Raw genomic sequence first — 21,353 nt, 5'->3', positions numbered from 1 at the left:
GTATGTTAATTACAGATTAATTAACCGTCTTTCTTATTCCAATGCTTCAAGAGGGGAGTTATTTTAATTCAAGATTTCGAGGCACATGAATAAAAAAACAATGACGTGCACGGATAAATAATTCATAATAAATACTGCAATATTCCATAATAATAATAAATAAAAGAATTGTCTATTTTGATTTCATGGTGATTTTGAGTTTTCTTTGCATATCAGCAGGTGCTTCAAAAATCATCATGAGCTCCGTTTGGCCCACTCGCACCTGCATGCATTTACAGTTTTTGAGGTGATCATTCCTGAGGTGATACACCGCTTGTTTGATTAGATTAGGAACCAAATATTAATTTGAGAATTAACCTGCGCGCCACGAGCGTTACATTAAAGGAAACACACACGCGCGCGCGCGCGCGTATAGTATAGTACATAAGAGAACAGTTTATTTTGATAAATCTATCTTTTTATGTAAAGAATTTTGCCAAGATTAATGTGTCGTTTAAAATACACTGGTGTCTGATTTGGCGCGCTCGCGTTTCACACTCACTTCCCTGTTCTCGCGTCATCGTGACGTCAGTTCCTTGTTACGAACTTCAGCATAGATTTTAGACTCTGCTTATCAGCACAGCTGCCCTAGAGCACTTGCACAACTCATTTCCAGCTATTAAATCATACATACCTGCAGTTTACCCGCGATATTTGGTAATGATTTCGCTGACTATGTTTTTGATTAGTCATGTAGCTTCATTTCATCTGCAATGTGTTCTTGAATGATGTTATTATTCAGTCCTGGTGCATGATCTGTGAATGCTCATTATTCTAGCAGAAGATGGCAGTGGACTGGTGGGGCTTCGCTTATGCTGCAGCTCTTGCTCTGGGGGGATTTATGGGATATAAAAGAAAAGGTATGAATTGTGATGTTGTTGTTGTTTTCATGCACCTTTCAAATTGAACATGTACAGCTAAATATTGAAGATATAGAGATATTGGATCTAGTGCTTGACTTCTACAGGAAGTGTGGTGTCATTAATCGCTGGACTCTTCTTTGGAAGTGTGTCTGCATATGGAGCCTTTCGAATATCAAATGATCCACAGGATTACTGGACCTCTTTGAGTAAGTATAACAATCCACCCTGCTTTAGAAACACTCAGCAAATGTCAGCTGTGAACTTTCTCTTTCATTGCTTTTTTTTGTATAGTGTCTGCTGGCGTACTTACAGTTGTGATGGGAATGAGATTCAGGAAGTCTGGGAAATTAATGCCTGCAGGGATCATGGCAGGACTGAGGTAAAGTTTGTGAGGTTGTGGCATTGTTAACTTTTTCACAGTTACAAATATACTATATTCTTGTGTTCAGAAGTATCAAAATGAAAAACCCTTGAAAACTTTTATTCATGAAAGGTCTCGAATTATTGAAATACAATATAGCCTATATGACATTGGTGAAACAATATTTTCATGCAAAATCATGGTCCATCATACATTCACGGGGGAAAATGTCAGTTTAAATAAGGAAATCGATATCTTTTTCGTATCCTTTCAATGGTTAAAGCCGCCACAGGCATTGCATGTGCTGCACTTTATCTGTGCCATTTAGTTTTATTAGTATATAGTTCATTTATCTGTTTACCTTTTTTAGAATTGGAAAGATAATGAAGATATTGTTTGATAAGTGAAATCTCTGATTGTAGTCCCCGAAATCCCCCAAAAAGTAGTGCCTGAAAAGTCCTGGAATTTCATTTTACAGTGTCTGTATGAACTTTACATTTTACTTTTTTGTTTTTACATTTATGCAAGAAGTAAAAATCTAGTTGAAAATACCATGTTTCAAGTCATGTTTTCCCCAAACTGTTATTGTCCACATGAACACAAGGAAGACTGATTGAATATTGTCTTTTATTTATATGCTCCATAGTAATTAAGATCAATATTATTACTAGAGCAAATACATGTGAAATCAAAATGGCATGTGCAGATGATGATGATCTGTCTGAGAGTTTATTCTGATGGTTTGTTCTTATTTCAGCCTCCTGATGGTTTTCCGAATCCTGATCTTCTAAGTGATCACTAGGAGGACCTTCCAGACAACTTGCACTGAACTGCTGCAATGTTGATTTCACATTATTATAATTGTATCTTGTACATTCCAAATAAATCTGTCCATGTTAGCGTCTCAGTTTTAATAAAGAAGCTTGTAAATTAGTTATCTTCTACTTAAAAGAGGTGGCTCAACACCTCCTTCACGGTTTTCACATACGCCTCATCAGGCGGAGGCCTTCTTGCACTGCCAGGCTGCAGGAATTTGCTGATTCTTGGTAAGGCCTTCATTTTTTCCTGGAACGCCTGCGAAAACAAATAAAAAGTTATATAAAATTAATAATCATGCTGCTAAAAAAAGAGACAGATCACAGGAATTATCTGTTTGATTCATGGACTGAATTGGTCAGGCAACTCACTAAACTTATTACTGTGTATCTGACAATCAGTACTGTGTGTATTTATTTGTGTTAAATATAAATTTGAATGTTTAATGAAACTTAACATCACTCTATTCTGACTGCTTGACTGCCAACGCTTACTAAAACTAATGTCGAAACTTCGGGTCCCACTTTATATGAAGTGTCTTTAACTACTATATGCTAACCTTTTAATGAATCATTTGATGCAATGCACTTATTGTGTACATACATGTTTTTACAGTATGTTGTACTTATATTTAAAAATACCTGCATTTAATTACACCTGTAATTAATGACATATATAATTACACTGTTGACCTCTTCACCCACCCTTAATCTAACCTGTATCTACATCAATATCAGCACAAGTGTGCAATACATTAACACAATAAGATCACTGTATCTAATCATTACTTTTTTGATGCAAATACATAGTAGTTAAAGACACTTAATATAAAGTGTGACCAAAAATGGTAATGTTAAGTCCAATGTTGGGGTTGATGGTCTGTGTGGGAAAGCGTGGAACAGATCACCTGGATTTTGGGAAAGGTTGACAGTATTGTAGGGAATAACTCCTGCAGCATCAGAGAGGCTTCCAGAAGATGAACGTCAGCGCGGCTCAACTGGTTTCCCACCAGGAAATGAGAGTTTGCAAGACCCTAAAAAAGTAATGTAAGAAAATACATGATTTCGTGGATAATAAATGCTTCAAAATGGGAGGAATGAATAGTCAGAGCTATCAGTACCTTTTCATACACAGGAAGGAAGCGCTCTTTTGCCTTTTGCTCTATATTACTGAGACTTTTCTGCTTGTTTTCAGGTGTAAAAGCAGACATCATGATAAGCTCCATTAGATCGATGGTGCCCTCTGAATACATGTCAATCCTTCAAGGCAAAAATACAGTGATAATTGCTTAGATGTGGTGGAAAAACAAGGAAACTTGTTTCAATCTAGTTTCATAACAATTACGGAACAATTTGCATTAAAAGTCGATATTTACAAAGCCCGTTCTTTAAGGTCTTTTCCGTAGAGGTTGTATTTTCCAGCGATGTAATTCAGGATAGCCTTTGACTGCACAAGCTGCATCCCATCTATTTCAACCAAAGGCACCTGCTGAAACATCAGGGCTCCATCTACAATAAACATAGGAATCACATTAATATATTAATATAAAATATCATACAGTAATATATTCATAAAACCACAAGAGATGACTGATGAGGAATTTACTGAACTTACCATTCAGCAGTTTTAAATACTGCTCCCTCTTGGTCAAAAACACCTCCTCAAACTGTGAACACATGAACAAAATAAAGTCAAGGCGAAAATACGCATTGATCTCGAGATCACGTTACAATGCACACATTCAGTTTCTAAAGCAGCTGTTTTGTGATTGTCATATGCAAACAAACTACATTTATTACACAGCATTCGCAAAAGGTTATATGTAAAGTGTCAATCGCGCTCCACTTTTTGTAACTAAATTTTGTTTTTGCATAGACGTGGGAAAGTTTTCCAGAGCAACAAACCTCGACTCCAGCTGTGGCCAAAAGCCATCGGATCGACTCCATTTTCCCTCTTCCATTGAAGTAATGCAACACAACTTTCTCAGACATTTTCACAAAATAAAGCGACACTTCAGTCCAGAACGCTTTGCTGCTGTGTGTGCGGTGTGTACAGGCTGTTATATGTGGACTGTTCAGTGTTGTGTAATTCGTGGGGGTGGTGCTGCATCGGGACAAATTGCACAAACTTAAACTCACACTAAAGCCCCTTTCATATACAGGTATTTCGGGAAAAGTTCACAAATCTCAATAAAGATCCAGTAAAGACACGTGACATCGATGTGACGTGTAAATGTCTCCACAGCGTCTTAAAGGGCCCCTATTATGGATTTTTGAAAATGACCTTTCATGTAGTGTGTAACATAGCTTTAAGTGAATGAAAACATCCTGCAAAGTTTTAAATCTGAAAGTGCACCGTAGGCTATATAAAGTTATTGTCTTTCAAAAGTAAGAGTCGACTCTGAGTCAATAAAATAATTGTTTTTCAAAGGAGTCATAAGCCAGGGACACCAGGGAAAACTCAAACCTCAAACCAGCAGCTGGGTCATTCCACGAAATTGGTGCCTTTTGTGTCCCTGAGAAATAATCAGACGTAGAATTACATTTACATTTACATTTAGTCATTTAGCAGACGCTTTTATCCAAAGCGACTTACAGATTAGGACAAAATTAAGCGAGTCATCATGAAGAGGCAAAAACAACGCAGGAAGTGCTCAAAAAACAAAGTTCAGGCATTATTCAGAGTAGCATAAACCCGACAAGTGAGGTTTTAAAGGGAAGGGGAAGGATTTTTTTTATTTTTATTTTTTTTTTTTTATAAGGTTAAGTGCTCACGGAAGAGATGGGTTTTCAGCTGTTTTTTGAATGTTGTCAGGGATTCTGCATTCCGGATGAGGGTGGGGAGAGCGTTCCACCAGCATGGAACTGTGAATGAGAATGTTCTGGAAAGTGATTTTGTGGCTTTCTGTGATGGAACCACGAGACGTCGCTCTTTGACCGATCGTAGGCTTCTGGTAGGGATGTAGACCCGTAGGATTGAGTGAAAGTAGGAAGGAGCTGAGCCTGTGATAGATCTGTAAGCAAGCGTCAATGCCTTGAACTTGATGCGAGCAGCGAGAGGTAGCCAGTGCAGAGAGATGAACAGAGGAGTGACGTGGGCCCTCTTGGGCTCGTTGAAGATAAGACGAGCTGCAGCATTCTGAATCATTTGTAGAGGTTTGGTTGCACATGATGGAAGTCCGGCCAGAAGAGCATTGCAGTAGTCAAGCCTAGAAATGACCAGGGCCTGGACGAGAAGTTGTGTTGCATGCTCAGTTAGGAAAGGCCTGATCTTCCTGATGTTGTGCAGTGCAAACCTGCATGATCGAGCTGTCTTTGAAATGTGATCTGTGAAGGTCAGCTGGTCATCAAACGTTACTCCAAGATTTCTGAGCGACCTTGATGGGGTGATTGATGATGATTCTAGCTGGATAGTGAAGTCGTGCTGTAGAGACGGATTGGCAGGGAGGACGAGAAGCTCAGTCTTTGCCAGGTTGAGCTGCAGGTGATGTTCCTTCATCCATGTCGAGATGTCCACCAGACAGCTTGAGATCCGTGCAGCTACTGTGGGATCATCTGGTTGAAATGAGAGGAAGAGCTGTGTGTCATCAGCATAGCAGTGGTATGAGAAACCATGTGCCTGTATGATGTGTCCCAGTGATGTGGTGTAGATTGAGAAGAGGAGGGGACCAAGAACTGAACCCTGGGGAACCCCTGTGGTCATTGGATGTGCTTTGGATACCTCGCCTCTCCATGCGACCCTGAAGGACCTACCTGTGAGATAGCCCTCGAACCAGCGGAGGGAAGTTCCTGTGATGCCCAGTGATGAGAGGCTGGACATAAGGATCTGATGATTCACAGTGTCGAAGGCAGCAGACAGATCCAGGAGAATGAGGACTGAAGATTTGGAAGCAGCTTTTGCGATCCGTAGGGCTTCAGTGACCGACAGTAATGCAGTCTCAGTTGAATGGCCTTTCTTGAAGCCAGATTGGTTGACATCCAGCTGGTTGTTTTGAGACAAGAAGGATGTTACTTGGTTGAACACAGCTCTCTCGAGTGTATTCGCAATGAATGGTAGGAGAGAGATAGGTCTGTAATTCTCTACAGATGATGTGTTTAGTGTTGGTTTTTTAAGCAGTGGAGTAACCCGAGCCTGTTTGAATGCTGTAGGGAAAGTGCCAGTATGGAGGGATGAGTTGATGATGTGTGTGAGTGCTGGTAGAAGTGTGGGAGAGATGGCTTGTAGAAGGTGTGAGGGGATGGGGTCTAGAGGGCAGGTGGTAGGATGACTGGAGAGGAGAAGTGTAGATACTTCTTCCTCGGATAGCAGAGAAAAGGAGGACAGAGGGACATTGGCTGTGGAAGTGGTCAGTCTGGGTTCCTGTGTGTGTGGAGCTGAGAACTGACTGCTGATAGTTGTTGTTTTATAATTATATAATAGTACTATGTATTATTTCCTCAATATTACATTAAATTAAAGTCATGTATATTTTATTTTAAATAATTAAAATTGCATTTATGCTGATAAGGGTAAGGTTTTTGGCCTGTCCCTCCCTGTGATTGTTCTTTTTTAGCAGGACTTTTAATTTGCAAATTGAAGGCAAAATTATACAAAAATCACATTTTCATATTGTTCTAAGTATAGTGTCACTGTTAAGCAATGTTTTGGCATAAATATACATTATTTTTAATAAAATATAAACCATTTTATCGGTGTCCCCTGATTTCATGTCATGCCTGTTACCCTCACCAAAAACCCCTTGTAAAATAATGGTACATTCCTGTGACATCACTTCCAGGAAGTTACATCATCTCTCAATCATTATTCCAACAGTTAAAACACTAGTAAGTTTCTCTCTCTCTTCTATAATGCTCTATTTTGATGATTTATTAGGTATAACTGAGGTGGGGACATCATGCAATGTCAAAACTGTTACTGATTTTTAAAGTATAAATTTAAACAATTATTTATTTAACTTAATGTAATCAATATCTACAAGTAATATCCTTTCAAAGTGTACAACATGTGCTTTTGTGGCCTTGCCCTAATAGCTAGCAATTAGCAAATTAGCTTGAATTTGTCAAACCTGTTACTGTCAGGCCTGTTACTTTTGTATAGTAACAGGTTTTGACATGTGGGGTAACAGGGATGACATAGATTAGGTGTCACCTTAGCCACACTGTTTTTAAAGAACAGTGATCTTTAAAAATCTTTAAAACATTTTTAAAGGTCATCCTGGGTGTTTTATTGAGCTAATGCCTATATCATTCAGAGTTGGTATTGCTGGTGCATCTGGCAATTAAAGTATTAACCCTCTGATGGTCTTCGGGGTCTTTTTGACCCTCAAATGACTTTTGCTGAATAAAAAAAAAAAATTCTCTTTGTCTAAATGGCATGAAACTTTGTACGGCTCTCAACCCTTTCTAGATGTACAATAAAAAAATAAAAAAATTGTAATGATATCTGTTTTTTTGTTAGCGTGAAAAAAATAGTGACTTTCGTGGTCTTTGGGGTCTCCAGAGACCCCAGACAATAACATGTAATTTTGTAGCAGAATAATATTTTTTTTTTTACAAATGTAATTTTACTCTGTTTATTAATGTTTTTACTCCACATTTGTGCAGTTTTGGGAGGATTTATGATATATTTTAAATTTATATAAATAAATTAAAAATGTTTTTTTTTTAAATAGGTTTTTATACAAAACAGTTTATACAGTTTTTTTTAATGTAAAATTCACTTTATAAATTTCTAAATTTCATTCATGGGGATAACATGGATGATTTGACATGGTTTTGTGTAAAATTTTTGCCCATATTTTGGAAAATGTAGTTTTAAAAGTAAAAAATTATAATTTTAGCCACTAGATGGCTATAGAGCCCCATTATATGCTATTTGCTATTTGACTAACTGAAAGATATCTTTTCACAAGTTTTTTTCCAGTTGGATTCATATCTAAATATTATGAAATCACAATTCTAACAATAAAAATGACTTTTTTGTGCGATTACAAACAATAGCAGTAAGGTGACTGCAGACCCTCGCCCCAATCTTGTAATGTTCAAGAAAGTGAAACCAAATGTTAGCATCTGTTTTCAGATCATCATAGAAAGACCAAGATCTGATTATCTTCCTTGTCTAATAATTGAACCAGATCAGTATATATTTTAAGTTCTGTGAGGGGACATAATAGGTCTAATTACTCTAATTACAATACCCTTAAATCTTTAGATCTCTTAGAAATGTAATGTGCTTCACTAATACAACTATGTCAAGTAATACAATTTAAAAAGGTTTAAATTTTACAAAATGATGTAAACAAATATGTGCAGTGTACGCTGAAGAATGTGTGTCCTGTCATCCCTGTTACTCTGGTCAGTCCTGTTACTATGATGTCAATCCTGTTACTGTCATTAATTTCATAAAAAATATAAAAATTATATTTGAAATGGCCTTCCAAGTTTTTCCATTGTAACCCTATCTATATTGTATTTTTGACAAAGCCCTTTTTTTAATATCTCTCTTGTAGGCAAGGCAAGGCAAGGCAAGTTTATTTATATAGCACATTTCATACACAATGGCAATTCAAAGTGCTTTACATAGAAGAAATTAAAATAATGAAAAGAAATAAGAATAATTAAAACAGTTTAGAAAAATAAAATAAAATACAGTACTTTTAAAAAATAAAAAAGAATATTTATTATAGATCTTTCTTTCAAAGGATTCCCTTAAGACTTAAATCTTTCAACCTTCTTTTAACCTTCAATCTTCTTACGACTTCCATCTATCAACTTTCCTTTAACTTTCTTTTCTCCCTCATTTACTCACACGTTCTTTTCACTTTCTTTAGCACTTTAGCACTGCGTTCACATTCTTTCTCAGACGAAAACTTTAATATCGTCATTTAAATACTGTTCTACTTTCAAACCCACATTAATCACTTTCACATTATCACCTTCTGAGTGGGCATTTACAGTTTCGGGCTAAATGCCCTGCTGACATAGGAGAAATTAAAATAATTAAAAGAAATAAGAATAATTAAAACAGTTTAGAAAAATAGAGTAAAATACAGTACAGTACAAACAGTCGGACGAACAGCGGCACAGTGCTCATTCAGTAAATGCACAGCTAAACAGAAGTGTTTTGAGTCTGGATTTGAATGTGACCACTGTAGGAGCACATCTGATCTCTTCTGGAAGCTGGTTCCAGCTGTGGCTGGCATAATAGCTAAAAGCAGACTCACCATGCTTAGAGTGAACCCTTGGGATTTCTAGCTGATATGATCCTAATGATCTGAGTGATCTGTTGGGTTTATATTCAGTGAGCATATCTGCAATGTATTGAGGTCCTAGGCCATTGAATGATTTATATACCAGTAATAATACTTTGAAATCAATCCTAAATCTAACTGGGAGCCAGTGTAAAGACCTGAGGACTGGTGTGATATGTTCATATTTTCTGGTTCTGCTCAGAATCCTGGCGGCAGCGTTCTGTATGAGCTGCAACTGTCTTATGGTCTTTTTGGGAAGGCCAGTGAGGAGTCCATTACAATAATCCACCCTGCTGGTGATGAAAGCATGCACAAGTTTCTCTAAGTCTTGTCTGGAAACAAAGCATCTAATTCTTGCAATATTTTTCAGATGATAGTATGCTGATTTAGTTATTGCTTTGACATGACTACTGAAACTAATGTCTGACTCTAGTGTCACACCAAGATTCCTGACTTGATGTTTAGTTGTTTTACCCCTAGAGTGAAGGTATGTGTTCACTTTGAGAACTTCATCTTTGTTTCCAAACGCAATAACTTCAGTTTTGTCTTTGTTTAATTGAAGAAAGTTTTGACACATCCAACTGTTGACTTCGTCAATGCATCGGCACAGGGAGTCAATGGGGCTGTAATCGTTAGGCGATAGGGCTAAGTACAGCTGTGTGTCGTCTGCATAGCTGTGGTAAGCAATTTGGTTATTTCTCATTATTTGGCTCATTGGGAGCATATACAGGTTGAACAGGAGTGGCGCAAGAATTGAGCCTTGAGGGACTCCGCATGTCATGGATGTCCACTCAGACTTATGGTCTCCTATACTCACATAATAACCTCTCCCATCTAAGTATGACCTGAACCATTTTAGGACTATCCCAGAAAGCCCCACCCAGTTTTCCAGCCTGTCAAGAAGTATGTTGTGATCGACAGTGTCAAATGCAGCACTGAGGTCGAGTAGTACCAGCACTGATAATTTGCCTGAATCAGTATTTAAGCGAATATCGTTTATTATCTTTATGAGCGCTGTCTCTGTGCTGTGATGCGGTCGGAAACCAGATTGAAAATTATCAAAGTATCCATTCGAGCTTAAGAATTTGTTCAGCTGATTGAAGACAACTTTTTCAATGATCTTGCCTATGAAAGGAAGATTTGAGATCGGTCTATAGTTGCTTAATATGGTCTTATCCAGATTGCTCTTTTTCAGGAGGGGCTTGACAACTGCAGTTTTCAGGGAGTTTGGAAAACTCCCAGAGAGAAGTGAGGCATTTACCACTTCTAGAAGATCTGCTTCTAAACTGTTTAGCACAATTTTGAAGAAAGATGTGGGAAGTGTGTCAAGGGCGCATGTTGATGTTTTAAGGTGTTGTACGGTTTCTTCCAAAATTTTGCCATCAATTTCTTTGAAGTCAGACATAGTAACTACTTTCTCAGGTGGTTTGATCTGTCTGACCCCAGCGCAAGTCAAGGATGTGCTGATCACCTTTCTGATATTATTGATTTTCTCAGAGAAGAAAGAAGCAAACTCACTGCACTTGCTGTTTGAGAGCATTTCACTAGGAATCTGGCTTGGGGGGTTTGTCAGTCTCTCTACAGTAGCAAAAAGAGTGCGTGTGTTGTTTAAATTGCTGTTTATAATATTTGAGAAGAAAGTCTGTCTAGCTTTGCCTAGTTCCATATTGAAAGCATGCAGGCTGTCTTTGTAGATGTTATAATGGACTACAAGTTTTGTCTTCCGCCACATGCGCTCTGCTTTTCTGCATTGTCTTTTCATATGTTGCACTGCTGTTGAGTTTCTCCAAGGTGCTTTTTGTCTGCCACTCTTCTTCCTGACTTTAACAGGAGCAATATCATCAATTATATTTTTAACTTTTGAGTTAAAAGAATCAAGGAGAAAATCAACAGAGTCAGCAGATATGCTTGGTGTTAAGGATATAGCCTTCATAAATAGTACACTAGTGTTCTCATTTAAGCATCTCTTCTTGACAGACACAGATCTAGCTTCAATGGCAGGAGAGATCAATATATCAAAGAAAATACAGAAATGATCAGACAGTGCTACATCCTTAATAAAAATCGATGAAATGTTTAGACCCTTACTGATAAGTAAATCTAGAGTGTGTCCATGATTGTGTGTGGGGCCATGTACATGCTGAGTCAGATCAAAAGTTTTTAAAACAGTTTTGATTTCTTTTGCCATATTGTTTTCTGCATTATCTATGTGAATGTTAAAATCTCCAGCAATGGCAAAACAGTCAAACTCTGAGGTAATTGTTGATAACAGTTCTGTAAAGTCCTCAGCAAAGGCTGGAGAATATTTTGGAGGCCTGTAAATAATGATAAGTAAAATGCGAGGAGCACCTTTTAACACAGTACCCAGATATTCGAAAGACGGGTAATTCCCAAATGATATTTGCTTACATTGATAGATATCTTTAAAAAGAGCAGCTAGACCCCCACCTCTCTTAACAGCTCTGCAGACACTCATAAAAGTAAAGTTAGGAGGGGCTGTTTCATTGAGGATTGTTGCACTGCAGCTGTATTCTAGCCAGGTTTCATTTAGAAACATAAAGTCCAGGTTGTTTGTGGTTATTAAGTCGTTGACTAGAAGTGATTTATTTTTAAGTGAGCGAATGTTTAAAAGTGCTAACTTAACAGTCTTACTTTTTGTCCCCACAGCAATCTTAGTTTGACATGTAATAGGCACCAGATTAGTTGGGTTTGCTGTACGGCTATTGAAGGCCTTAGACTTTCTATCTTGTAATAGAACAGCAATAGAGAAAGATACAGGCACACTGGGTTCCCGCTTGTTCTGTAAACATTTGAGAAAGTTACTGTTATCAAAGCGGGGACCCGACACACATCACTGAGAGCTGGTATCAGTTGTTTTTGGTTCACCTCGAGCAGATGGAGGAGGGTGTGGGCCCTGGCGTTTTGGCCGAAGAGGCCGAAGAGCTCTCACAGGAGGAGGGGGCGGGCGAGCTCGGCGCGCAGGCTTCGGTGTTTGAGGTGCCTGACGATTTTTGGTTGGTATCTGGGGGCTTGCAGCAAAAGAGTGGGATAGTCTGGTTCCAGCATGCACTAATTCTTCCATTTTCTGTGAGAAGCACAGGAGTGGAGTCGCTGGCGAGAGTGAGAAAGTATCTGGTGAAAGGGGCTGTTGCTCAGGTGTTATAGGAGGCTGTGATATGCTGTCCTGGCTTCCCTGGCTGTTTTCCAGGAAGTCGTCCTTGGGTGCTGAATCTTGGAGCAGTTCTAATGTGTCTGTCTGTGGTGAGCTCTGTGGGCATGGCTCAGCTGAGATTGTGTCCGTGAGCAGAGGTTGTTGTGGCTCAGTGGTGTTATCATTGTCCTTGTGTGATATGTCAACCGCATGTCCATCTTGTTGCTGAAGTGAAGTCCCGTGTTCATTCATACTGTTTCCAGGTGTGTGTGTGTCGTTCAGATTGACACACACTGCAGAAGGATGATTGAGGGAGAAGTCGATATTGTCCTTTAACACTCTTGAACCAAGTTTGTTTGGGTGATGGCCATCCCGATGAAATAGTTGTCTCTGACTCCAGAAAAGATTGAAGTTGTCAATGAAGTTTACTCCTTTTATATTGCAGGTTTTTTGCAGCCATGTATTAATCCCAAGCAGCCGAGAAAACCTGTTTGTTCCTCTTGCTGGGAGTGGTCCACTGATGAATGTTTGAACTTTCAGTCTTTTAAGTGTTTCAAAAAGTTCATTGAAATCCTTCTTAAGGAGTTCTGACTGCTCTTTATGAATATCATTCTTCCCCACATGAATTATGAGTCGATTTGCAGTCTTATGTTTCATCAGAATGTTCTGAAGTTCCCTGTTTATATCAGAAGTTGTTGCTTTTGGAAGGCAGCATGTAGTTGTATCCCTGCTGCTAATGTTTCTGATTATGGAGTCCCCCACTATCAGAGTCCTGGGCTCGGCTGTGCTCTGAGCTGAGTGCCGCTGTCTGCTCGACCTTGAGCGCCAGTTAGCATCAGTGTTAGCTACTGGCTGATACAGTCTGTGTTCGATCACATTCATCACGTTTGGGGATTCCTCATTTACATTCATTAGTACTTCAAATCTGTTCTCAAGATGTATAGGTGTTGGTGGGAGACCAGTGTTTGCCATCCTTGTCAGAGCTGTATCTGGGGTAGAGGATGCTACTGCGGCAATATGTGGGGCTCGTGACAATCTGATGTCTCGAGTGCCTTTGGGTCTCGCTCCCTGTTTGTGCCATCGATTTGTAAGTCGATCGGCTTGTTTCTCTACCTGTCGAGGAGCACTAGTTTCATGGGACTCACCGGCTATATGCTGAGGGTGTCCATGACGAAGCTCTATTGTGTGTTCCGTCTGGTTTGGTGGTCCCGTAAATAACTTTGTTTCAAGAACTGCAATCCTTTGTAAAAGTCTGTGGCAGTTAGTGCAGCAAGTAGATTCCAGAAGAGGCATTTTCTCTCTTATCCTTGTAGGCAGTTGTGTTTTCCTTTCCCCGGAATGTAAGCTGGTCGGGTAGAAGAATTCTGCGTTTTTGTGGTAATCCAAACTTTGTCGTTTGAGCACTGTGCTGATTTGCTGAAGTTAAAATTAGGTGATAAAAGGAGCTAAAATATAAAAATATAGAAGATAAAATATAAAAGCGATAGAGCAAAGCGCGGAGCAGTAAGCAAGAGCGTCCGAACGGTAGCTGAGCTGAGCAGGAAGTTTTTTTAAATTTGTAAAAATATATATTTTTCTTAATTGACATGTGATCACCCTCCAAAATTTGTATGTTCTTGGTCATCTGAATGACAAATATAAGATTGAAAAAAAAATCAAAATTTTGAAACAATTCCAGTGAAAAGAGGGACTAACATACTGCTCATATATGTGAAAACTATAACATATTTCTAATTAAAACTATAGTATATAGTAACGCATGTGTCTGTAACAGGCATGACAAAAATATCAAAACATGAGGTAGATAAATAGTCATAAAATAAAAAATTACATAGCCTGAGATGGCACAATATGATTTCTTGTTATTTTATGCTGTCTTCATTTAATGGATATTTTTTAAAAATTGTTTAAACTTATTTTATATTTTAATTTTTCAAAGTTGAAAAGGCACTGATTTCGTGGAATGACCCAGCTGATTCCTGTGGACACTGGACAGCTTCATGTCCAGAAGACGCTGTGCTCTACAATGTGAAGGTAAAGCCAGTTTTTTTTCACTGCCCAAGGACGAGCATGTGAAGAATCAGTGGTTAAAGTTAATCTTTACTGATATCACAGCAGTATAATCCTAAACTTCTGCTGTATTCCCTGTTTCATTGACAACTGCTTCTCAAATCTCAAAGTTCAATGCAGGATTCACAAACCGCTTGCTCTTGAAAGATGGTGTTCAAAACACTTAGTTTTGAGTTTTATATTGTGTAGGTCTCCTGCTAACTCACATTATCACTGTCTTACTGAAATACCTATGCTAATCAGTTGTGGGCCACTATTACCTAAAACTGAGTCTATTAATGCAGATTGTCCTTCGTTCGTTCTTCCAATGAATGAGTTTATACGGTGTAAGAGGCCTCAGGACACGCAGAGCTGACGTTGTCTTCTTCTTCTTCTTCTTCTGGTGTTTAATGGCGGATTGGCAGACCAACATAAATGGTGCATTCCCGCCACCTACTGATCTGGAGTGTGGAGTATACTTGGCTTTGGAAGAAAATGAGATAAAAAAAATTAAATAAAAATAAATAAATTACATTCTATTTATTATTCCTGTTTTATTTAGATATTTAAATATTAATTCATGAATTCTTGATTGTCTTGACCCATTTCCTAACAATACTTTTATTGAAATTGTATCAACTCCCATCCATCGTAACTCTTGAATTAACTGTTGTCTCTCCCATTCATATGCAGCACATTCTAAAAGAATATGCTGCACTGTTTCTAAATCCCCGCAATTATCACATTTTCCTGTATCATGCTTCCCTATTTTATAAAGACTATAATTCAATGCAGTGTCTTCACCCACTCCAGCCGTAAGGCGTGGCGGACAATAAACCAGCTGACAGGTAGAACACCATCGACCTCCCGGTGCCCAATAACAGCAAATGCCATCGCATCCCAGCTCCTTAAGAACAGCTGTTTCCCTGATGCTGATAAGAACTTTGCCCGCACAACATCACACCAGGTGACTTCCCTGTGTAGAGCAGCTAGTGTGGACGCCAACTTGTCAGGGGAATTTACAACAGCTGAACTCCAGACTGCCTTGAGTAAGACCAAACAAGGGAAAGCACCAGGCCATGATTACATCCACCCTGAGTTTGTGACTCACCAGAGTGTAAGAACATCTGTATGGCTCTGCTCATTCTACTCGACATGACTTCGGAGGTCCAAGCTCCCGAAGATATGGCGCCGCGCTGTTGTCATAGCCCTTCCAAAACCAAACAAGCCTGCTGAAGACCCCAAATCCTACCGACCCATCTCACTGCTCTGCGTCCCATTCAAAACCCTGGAGAGGCTGATCTATAATCGTATCGAGCCAATAGTGGACCCTCAACTCCCACGGGAACAAGCTGGCTTCCGGCGTGGTCGGTCAACGGTTGACCAGGTGACACTGCTCACCCAAGACATTGAGGACAGCTTTCAGGAAAAACAGAAGGCTGGAGTAGTGTTGCTTGATCTCACAGCCGCTTACGATACCGTCTGGCACCGCGGACTCCACCTAAAGCTACTAAAGATCATTCCCGACCGGCACATGGTGAAGTTCATCATTGAGATGGTGACGAACCGCAGCTTCACCTTAAAGACCAGTGACGGTCAATGCAGCAGGCTTAGAAGGCTGAGGAATGGTGTTCCGCAGGGTTCTGTCCTCGCACCGATGTTATTCAATATCTACATCCACGACTTACCGGAAACAACATCCCGGAAATATGGTTACGCTGACGACCTGGCCATTATGATGAGACGACAAACATGGGAGCAGATGCAGGCCAGCCTAAACCAGGACATGGACACCTTGGCAGCCTACCTGCGTGAGTGGCGTTTACAGCTCAGCATCGGCAAGACAGTTGGAGCAGCTTACCACCTGAACAACAGTGAGGCTAGACGGGAACTGGACATATTCGTTAATAACAAGCGCCTTGAGTTCCAGCAAGCCCCACGGTACCTTGGCGTACGCCTGGATAGATCTCTAACATTCAAACAACACCTTGAAGAAGTGACGGCCAAAGTGTCATCAAGGGTCGCAATAATTCGACGTCTCGCTGGTACTAGCTGGGGTGCAACTGCCAAGGTGCTTCGAATATCAACAGTAGCTCTCGTCTTCTCCACAGCTGAATACTGTGCCCCAGCCTGGTGCAGAAGCCCACACGCCAGGAAAGTCGACACTGCCATAAACACCGCCCTTCGGACTATAACTGGCTGCCTGAAATCTACCCCTGTCTACCATCTGCCAACACTAGCGGGAATTGCCCCGGCCGGCCTCCGACGAGAGGCTGCTACCCTCTCTCTTTTGCAAGGAAAGCCCAAAGATACAACTGGCATATCCTGCACAATACCACCACAACAGCACTGCCTCCTCATAGACTGAAGTCCCGCCACCCGTACAACAAGGCGGCACAAGACCTGCTCAGGTCCATCCCTGAGGACCTGTCTACAGAGGCATGGCTCGCGGCAGCCTGGAAGCAGGAGTGGGAGTCAGCAGGGCCCTCACGAATCCACCGTTACATCTATGACCCTGGAGGCGGTCTTGAAGGAGAGGATCTTCCACGCCGGCAATGGACTCTGCTAAACCGCCTGCGAACTGGGGTTGGACGTTACAAAGCATCGATGAGGAAGTGGGGCCTGGAGGACAGAGCAGTGTGTGAGTGTGGGGAGCCAGAGCAGACCGCTGAGCACATAATCACCACCTGTCCACTGTATAAACCACCCTCGGAGGCCGGCCTCTTCGACGTGGGACCTGAGATGAGAACGTGGCTGAGTTCTACTGAGCTGGACATTTGATGACGACACACGAAAGAAGAAGAATGCAGTGTGACCAATTCTTAACCTTGTAATAATTACATCTTTTTTGAGCTGACGTTGTTATGGCAATGGGAGTTTTTGTTTTCGACGCGCTGTACATGGTAAACCAATCACAGCAGACTGAGCTGTCTGGCCAATCAGAGCAGAGTAGCTCACGGAAAGGAGGGATTTAGAGAGATTGATTCATTCACACTCCAGATCAGTAGGTGGCGGTAATGCACCTTTTTCGTTGGTTTGCCAAACCGGCAGAAAACACCAGAAAAAGAAGAAGAAGAAGAAGAGGAAGATTGATTCATTTGACGAGTCGTTTGAGAATCATTGAAAATCTGGTGATGTGCAAATGTATATTATGAGAAAATGAAACAGTTTTTTTACCTTTGATGCATGTAAACCTGTTGTAAGAGACTCCAAAACAACATTAGGAAACTTTAAAATAGCATAATAAGGGCCCTTTAAGTTTGCTTATGATCTGTGATTTCTCTCTCGCTCGTGCATTGTTTTTCCCTGGTTCGATCATAATTATGTGTATGTGTTTTTTAGTATTCGTCATTCGGTGGCAATGAATTGTAAAAATACCTCTCAAAGTGCTTGTTACGGATGCGAAAAATGCAGAAAATCGAACCCGACACAATTTTTTTTTATGATGGACGAAACTTTCAGAGGCCGTGTGTAAAGGTGATTGACCATGAGGCCATATTTATTTTTTAACGTCCGAGAATTTCGGACTCGGTGTGCAAGGACCTTTACTGTCATCTTATTGGTCAACGTTTCCTCTGCATCATCCATCAAGATGATTGACAAGTTCGCTCAGTGAGCTTATTGTGGTTCTCTTACGAGAGGTTCTCTCGTATTGCGTAAGTTAGCTTACGCTACGGGTAAAGTCATCTTTTCTCGAGATATGAAGCCCAAAAATTATCCTTCATTTTTATTCATTGTCAACGCAGTGCAGCAGCTAGCAGACCTGGAGCAGGCTATCTAGCGCGCTCATTGGCTGCTCCGCGGCAACTGCAGCAGCCTAACAGTGAGACTGGCGTGACGTCACGCCCAATGAGCGCGCGCGCGCCCTCATGCGTCACAGCCCGCCAGAATGGGCGTGGCTGAGCGTATAAAAGGAAGGCTCGGAGGCTGATACCCTGATTTTTCGTCTCTTCAGCGAACCTCTCCGCATCGCTGCACTCCGAGAGAAGCCGCCGCCGTCGAACCAAGCGCCAGCAAGCCGAGGAAAGCGTCTGAGGAAGCCGGCCGTCTTCGCCGCCTTCTGCCATCCGTGCTTGCTTCGCTATCCGGCGACAGTATCCTTTTTACTAGTGCTTCTGTTGTGTGCTCGCCGCCGCGACACACTTCACCTAAAAGAGCCGAGGCGTTTGTTTCAAAATGCCTCGTATTTCCTGTGGCTCGTGCCGAGCCCCTCTCAGCGACAGGGACCGCCACCTGATCTGCGCTCTCTGCCTGGGACGTGACCATGCAGCCGTCGCGATGTCTTCGGGCGGCTGCAAGCTTTGCGAAGAACTGCCGATGTCGACCCTGCGGGCTCGACTCGCCTTGTTCGACGCTGATGCTGCCACTCCGCCTGTCTCTGCTGGGCCGCGTAAGAAGAAACGCCGCTCACAGAGACCACCGGAACCTGATGTGCTAGCCAGGCTTTCGCCGGAACCTCTCCCGTGAGCCTCGCTCTCTCCCTCTCCGCCCCCGTTTCCCGACGCGCAGCGGCCGGCTCCTGCCCGCACTGCCGTCGCCTCAGGGGATGATGCGGATGAGGACGCCATCATCGACAGCTGCTCTATCCTGGCCTCGGACAGCGAAGAGTGGTCCGGATCTCACCGCTCCACCTCCTCTTCGACCCAGGAATCTGGCACCCGCCGAGCTTCTCCGCCTCCTCACTAAGGCTGTCGAGCAGCTAGGCCTCGATTGGTCATCACCGAAGGCACCCGCGCCTAACAGGCTCGACGGGTGTTTTCTACCTAGCCGCCGCCAAGCGCCTGCCTCTAGGTCAGCACCCTTCCTGCCCAAGCTCCACGCTGAGCTTTCTAAATCGCGGAATGCTCCTCTCTCATGTGGACGGAGCCACGGAGAAGGGATACAACCAAATTCCCCCGGTGGAACAGGCGGTCGCAGCGCACCTTTGCCCCCCATCCGCGAGATGGCGCTCAAAGTCTGCCCTCCCGTCGAAAGCCTGCAGGACTATGTCAGCACTCGTCAGCCGCGCCTTCTCCGCCGCTGGACAGGCTGCTTCCGCCCTGCACACAATGGCGGTTCTCCAGATCCTCCAGGCCGATCTCCTCCGCGAACTGGACGAGAAAGGCCCAAATCACACCGCCTTGACAGACTTGCGCAGCGCGACGGACCTTTCTCTTCGCGCTACCAAGACCGCGGCTCAAGCCATCGGGAGATCCATGGCCTCGCTTACTGTTACCGAGCGTCATCTGTGGCTAACGCTCGCCGACATGGGTGAAGCTGAGCGTTCCGTATTTCTCAACGCCCCGCTCTCCCCCACTGGCCTCTTCGGCCCTGCTGTAAGCGGCATCGTGGATCGTTTTTCGGAGGTACAGAAAGTGTAACAGGCCATGAACCTCTTCCTGCCCCGCCGCTCGAGTTCCGCTGCAGGCCGCTCTCAAGCCCAGCCTCCTGCACGCAGCTCTACACAGCGCTCGTCTCGACCTCCGTCTTCGCAGCAACGACAGGGCGGCCGCCCTAGGTCGCGCTCATCCAGCCATCACAGACCGCCTCCCCCTCGGGGTCCCCGGCCCAAGATCGCGCTGAAGCCGTGCCTGCGAAGTCCTCCTAGCATGCGCAGGGAGGAAAAGACGGTTGAGTCCCGCCGCGGCCGGACCGCCGTCAAAGCATCTAACTTTACCTCTGTCAGTCCCCTTAGAAAAGGCTACTGCAGTAGCGTTTACTGCAGCCAACGAGTCAGTTACACAACTCGCTCGCCTGCACACAAACGCCGTTCTCACGGCGACCCAGAGAAATCTCAAAAAGAGTATAATGTCTGGTTATCCGGCTCACGCAGACGGTGTTATGAGTGTAGAAAATGTGCCCACTTCCCAGTGCTCACCCCTACACACAAGCACGATCTCCCCTGTGTCCGTCCCTCACAGAGCACACTCTCATAAAGCGGGCACGCGCCGCTCGATTGTCAAATGTAGGAAATTTGCCCACGGTTCAGTGCTCACACCTACCCACTGCCCACTCTGTCACACAGTTGCCCCGGGGGTTAGATCACATAAAGCTCCCCAACACTGGCCGTGTTATGAATGTAAGACCTGTGCCCACCCACGAGCGCTCACACTTAGGCCCCATTTACACTGCATGGTTCAAGTGACCCAATTCCGATTTTTTCCTCTCATGTGGCACAGATCGGATATGACCGGTGAACGTGTAAGCAGGAAAAAAACGCATGGATTCCGATTTTCTCAGATCGGATTCAGGCCTCATTCATATGTGGTAATAAATCGGTTATGAATCGGATACGTGCATTTGCGTGTGCCATGTAAGCAGACAAATCGGATATTCCCCAGTAAATGCGAGTCGTACGTCATTAAAAAAGTGACGTCAACTCAGGTGGACACCACCAACTGAGAACACATGACTTATTATAGGCGCGATGGAGGTCGAAGGCTCAACACAGTGGAGTAATTTTTTCTACACCTTACGAGAGCAATGTTTTGCTGACCTTTGAAAATAGTGCGGAAAGTAAAACACTGCATAATTAGAGATGCGCGGATGAGCTCCAACGTCACCCGAATCCGCAGCCAAAAACAAATCATCCACCTGCCACTCACCCGCACCAATCATTTTCTCTGATTTAAGTATCCGCACCCGATGGTCAAAGTTATTATTCTTATGTGTGGTTACGCGTGAGGATAAATGGATGATCATCACCTTCAGCAGCAGACTCGAGGCGACGGCTGATGCGCGCATCTAATACAATGATGAATGAGCGCTGCTTTTAAATGAACATTTCTTTAAAACTAAATTTATTTGACAGAATTTCATTTTCTTAATGGCATAAACAGGCTTTAC

General features: G+C 42.5%; 2 protein-coding genes across 3 annotated transcripts; one reads left to right on the top strand and one right to left on the bottom strand.

Moving 5' to 3' along the window:
• Window positions 1–563: 563 nt before the first annotated feature.
• tmem14a (transmembrane protein 14A) lies at window positions 564–2,162 on the top strand. 2 transcript variants are annotated; one of them, XM_082153801.1, is made up of 5 exons: window positions 564–696; window positions 818–899; window positions 1,007–1,108; window positions 1,194–1,281; window positions 2,021–2,162. In XM_082153801.1, exons 2-5 carry the CDS (start codon window positions 824–826, stop codon window positions 2,052–2,054), a joined length of 300 nt encoding a protein of 99 aa, XP_082009927.1. In that variant the 5' UTR covers window positions 564–696; window positions 818–823; the 3' UTR covers window positions 2,055–2,162. The 2 variants fall into 2 exon arrangements, with proteins under 2 accessions (XP_082009927.1, XP_082009928.1); XM_082153802.1 differs by having other exon boundaries at window positions 565–696; window positions 821–899.
• Window positions 1,872–4,252, bottom strand: LOC309486469 (glutathione S-transferase 3-like). The gene is made up of 6 exons (XM_082153793.1): window positions 3,984–4,252; window positions 3,694–3,745; window positions 3,455–3,587; window positions 3,200–3,338; window positions 2,987–3,112; window positions 1,872–2,337 (listed from the first exon to the last, which is right to left on the bottom strand). Exons 1-6 carry the CDS (start codon window positions 4,068–4,070, stop codon window positions 2,209–2,211), a joined length of 666 nt encoding a protein of 221 aa, XP_082009919.1. The 5' UTR covers window positions 4,071–4,252; the 3' UTR covers window positions 1,872–2,208.
• Between the last annotated feature and the right edge of the window lie 17,101 nt (window positions 4,253–21,353).

The sequence above is a fragment of the Leuciscus leuciscus genome (genome assembly GCF_965113295.1).
Source record: "Leuciscus leuciscus genome assembly, chromosome: 22".
Classification (NCBI taxonomy): domain Eukaryota; kingdom Metazoa; phylum Chordata; class Actinopteri; order Cypriniformes; family Leuciscidae; genus Leuciscus; species Leuciscus leuciscus.
This window is presented reverse-complemented; position numbering and strand designations above follow the sequence as displayed.

Bases quoted from the DNA above. Each gene is read 5' to 3' on its own strand.
- tmem14a (XM_082153801.1), top strand. From the start codon at position 824: ATGGCAGTGGACTGGTGGGGCTTCGCTTATGCTGCAGCTCTTGCTCTG. The intron at 1,109-1,193 runs GTAAGTATAACA...TTTTTTGTATAG, and splicing joins GGATTACTGGACCTCTTTGA to TGTCTGCTGGCGTACTTACA. The intron at 1,282-2,020 runs GTAAAGTTTGTG...TTCTTATTTCAG, and splicing joins GGGATCATGGCAGGACTGAG to CCTCCTGATGGTTTTCCGAA.
- LOC309486469 (XM_082153793.1), bottom strand. From the start codon at position 4,070: ATGTCTGAGAAAGTTGTGTTGCATTACTTCAATGGAAGAGGGAAAATG. The intron at 3,746-3,983 runs GTTTGTTGCTCT...ATGTGTTCACAG, and splicing joins TGGCCACAGCTGGAGTCGAG to TTTGAGGAGGTGTTTTTGAC. The intron at 3,113-3,199 runs GTACTGATAGCT...TTACTTTTTTAG, and splicing joins TCCTTCCTGTGTATGAAAAG to GGTCTTGCAAACTCTCATTT.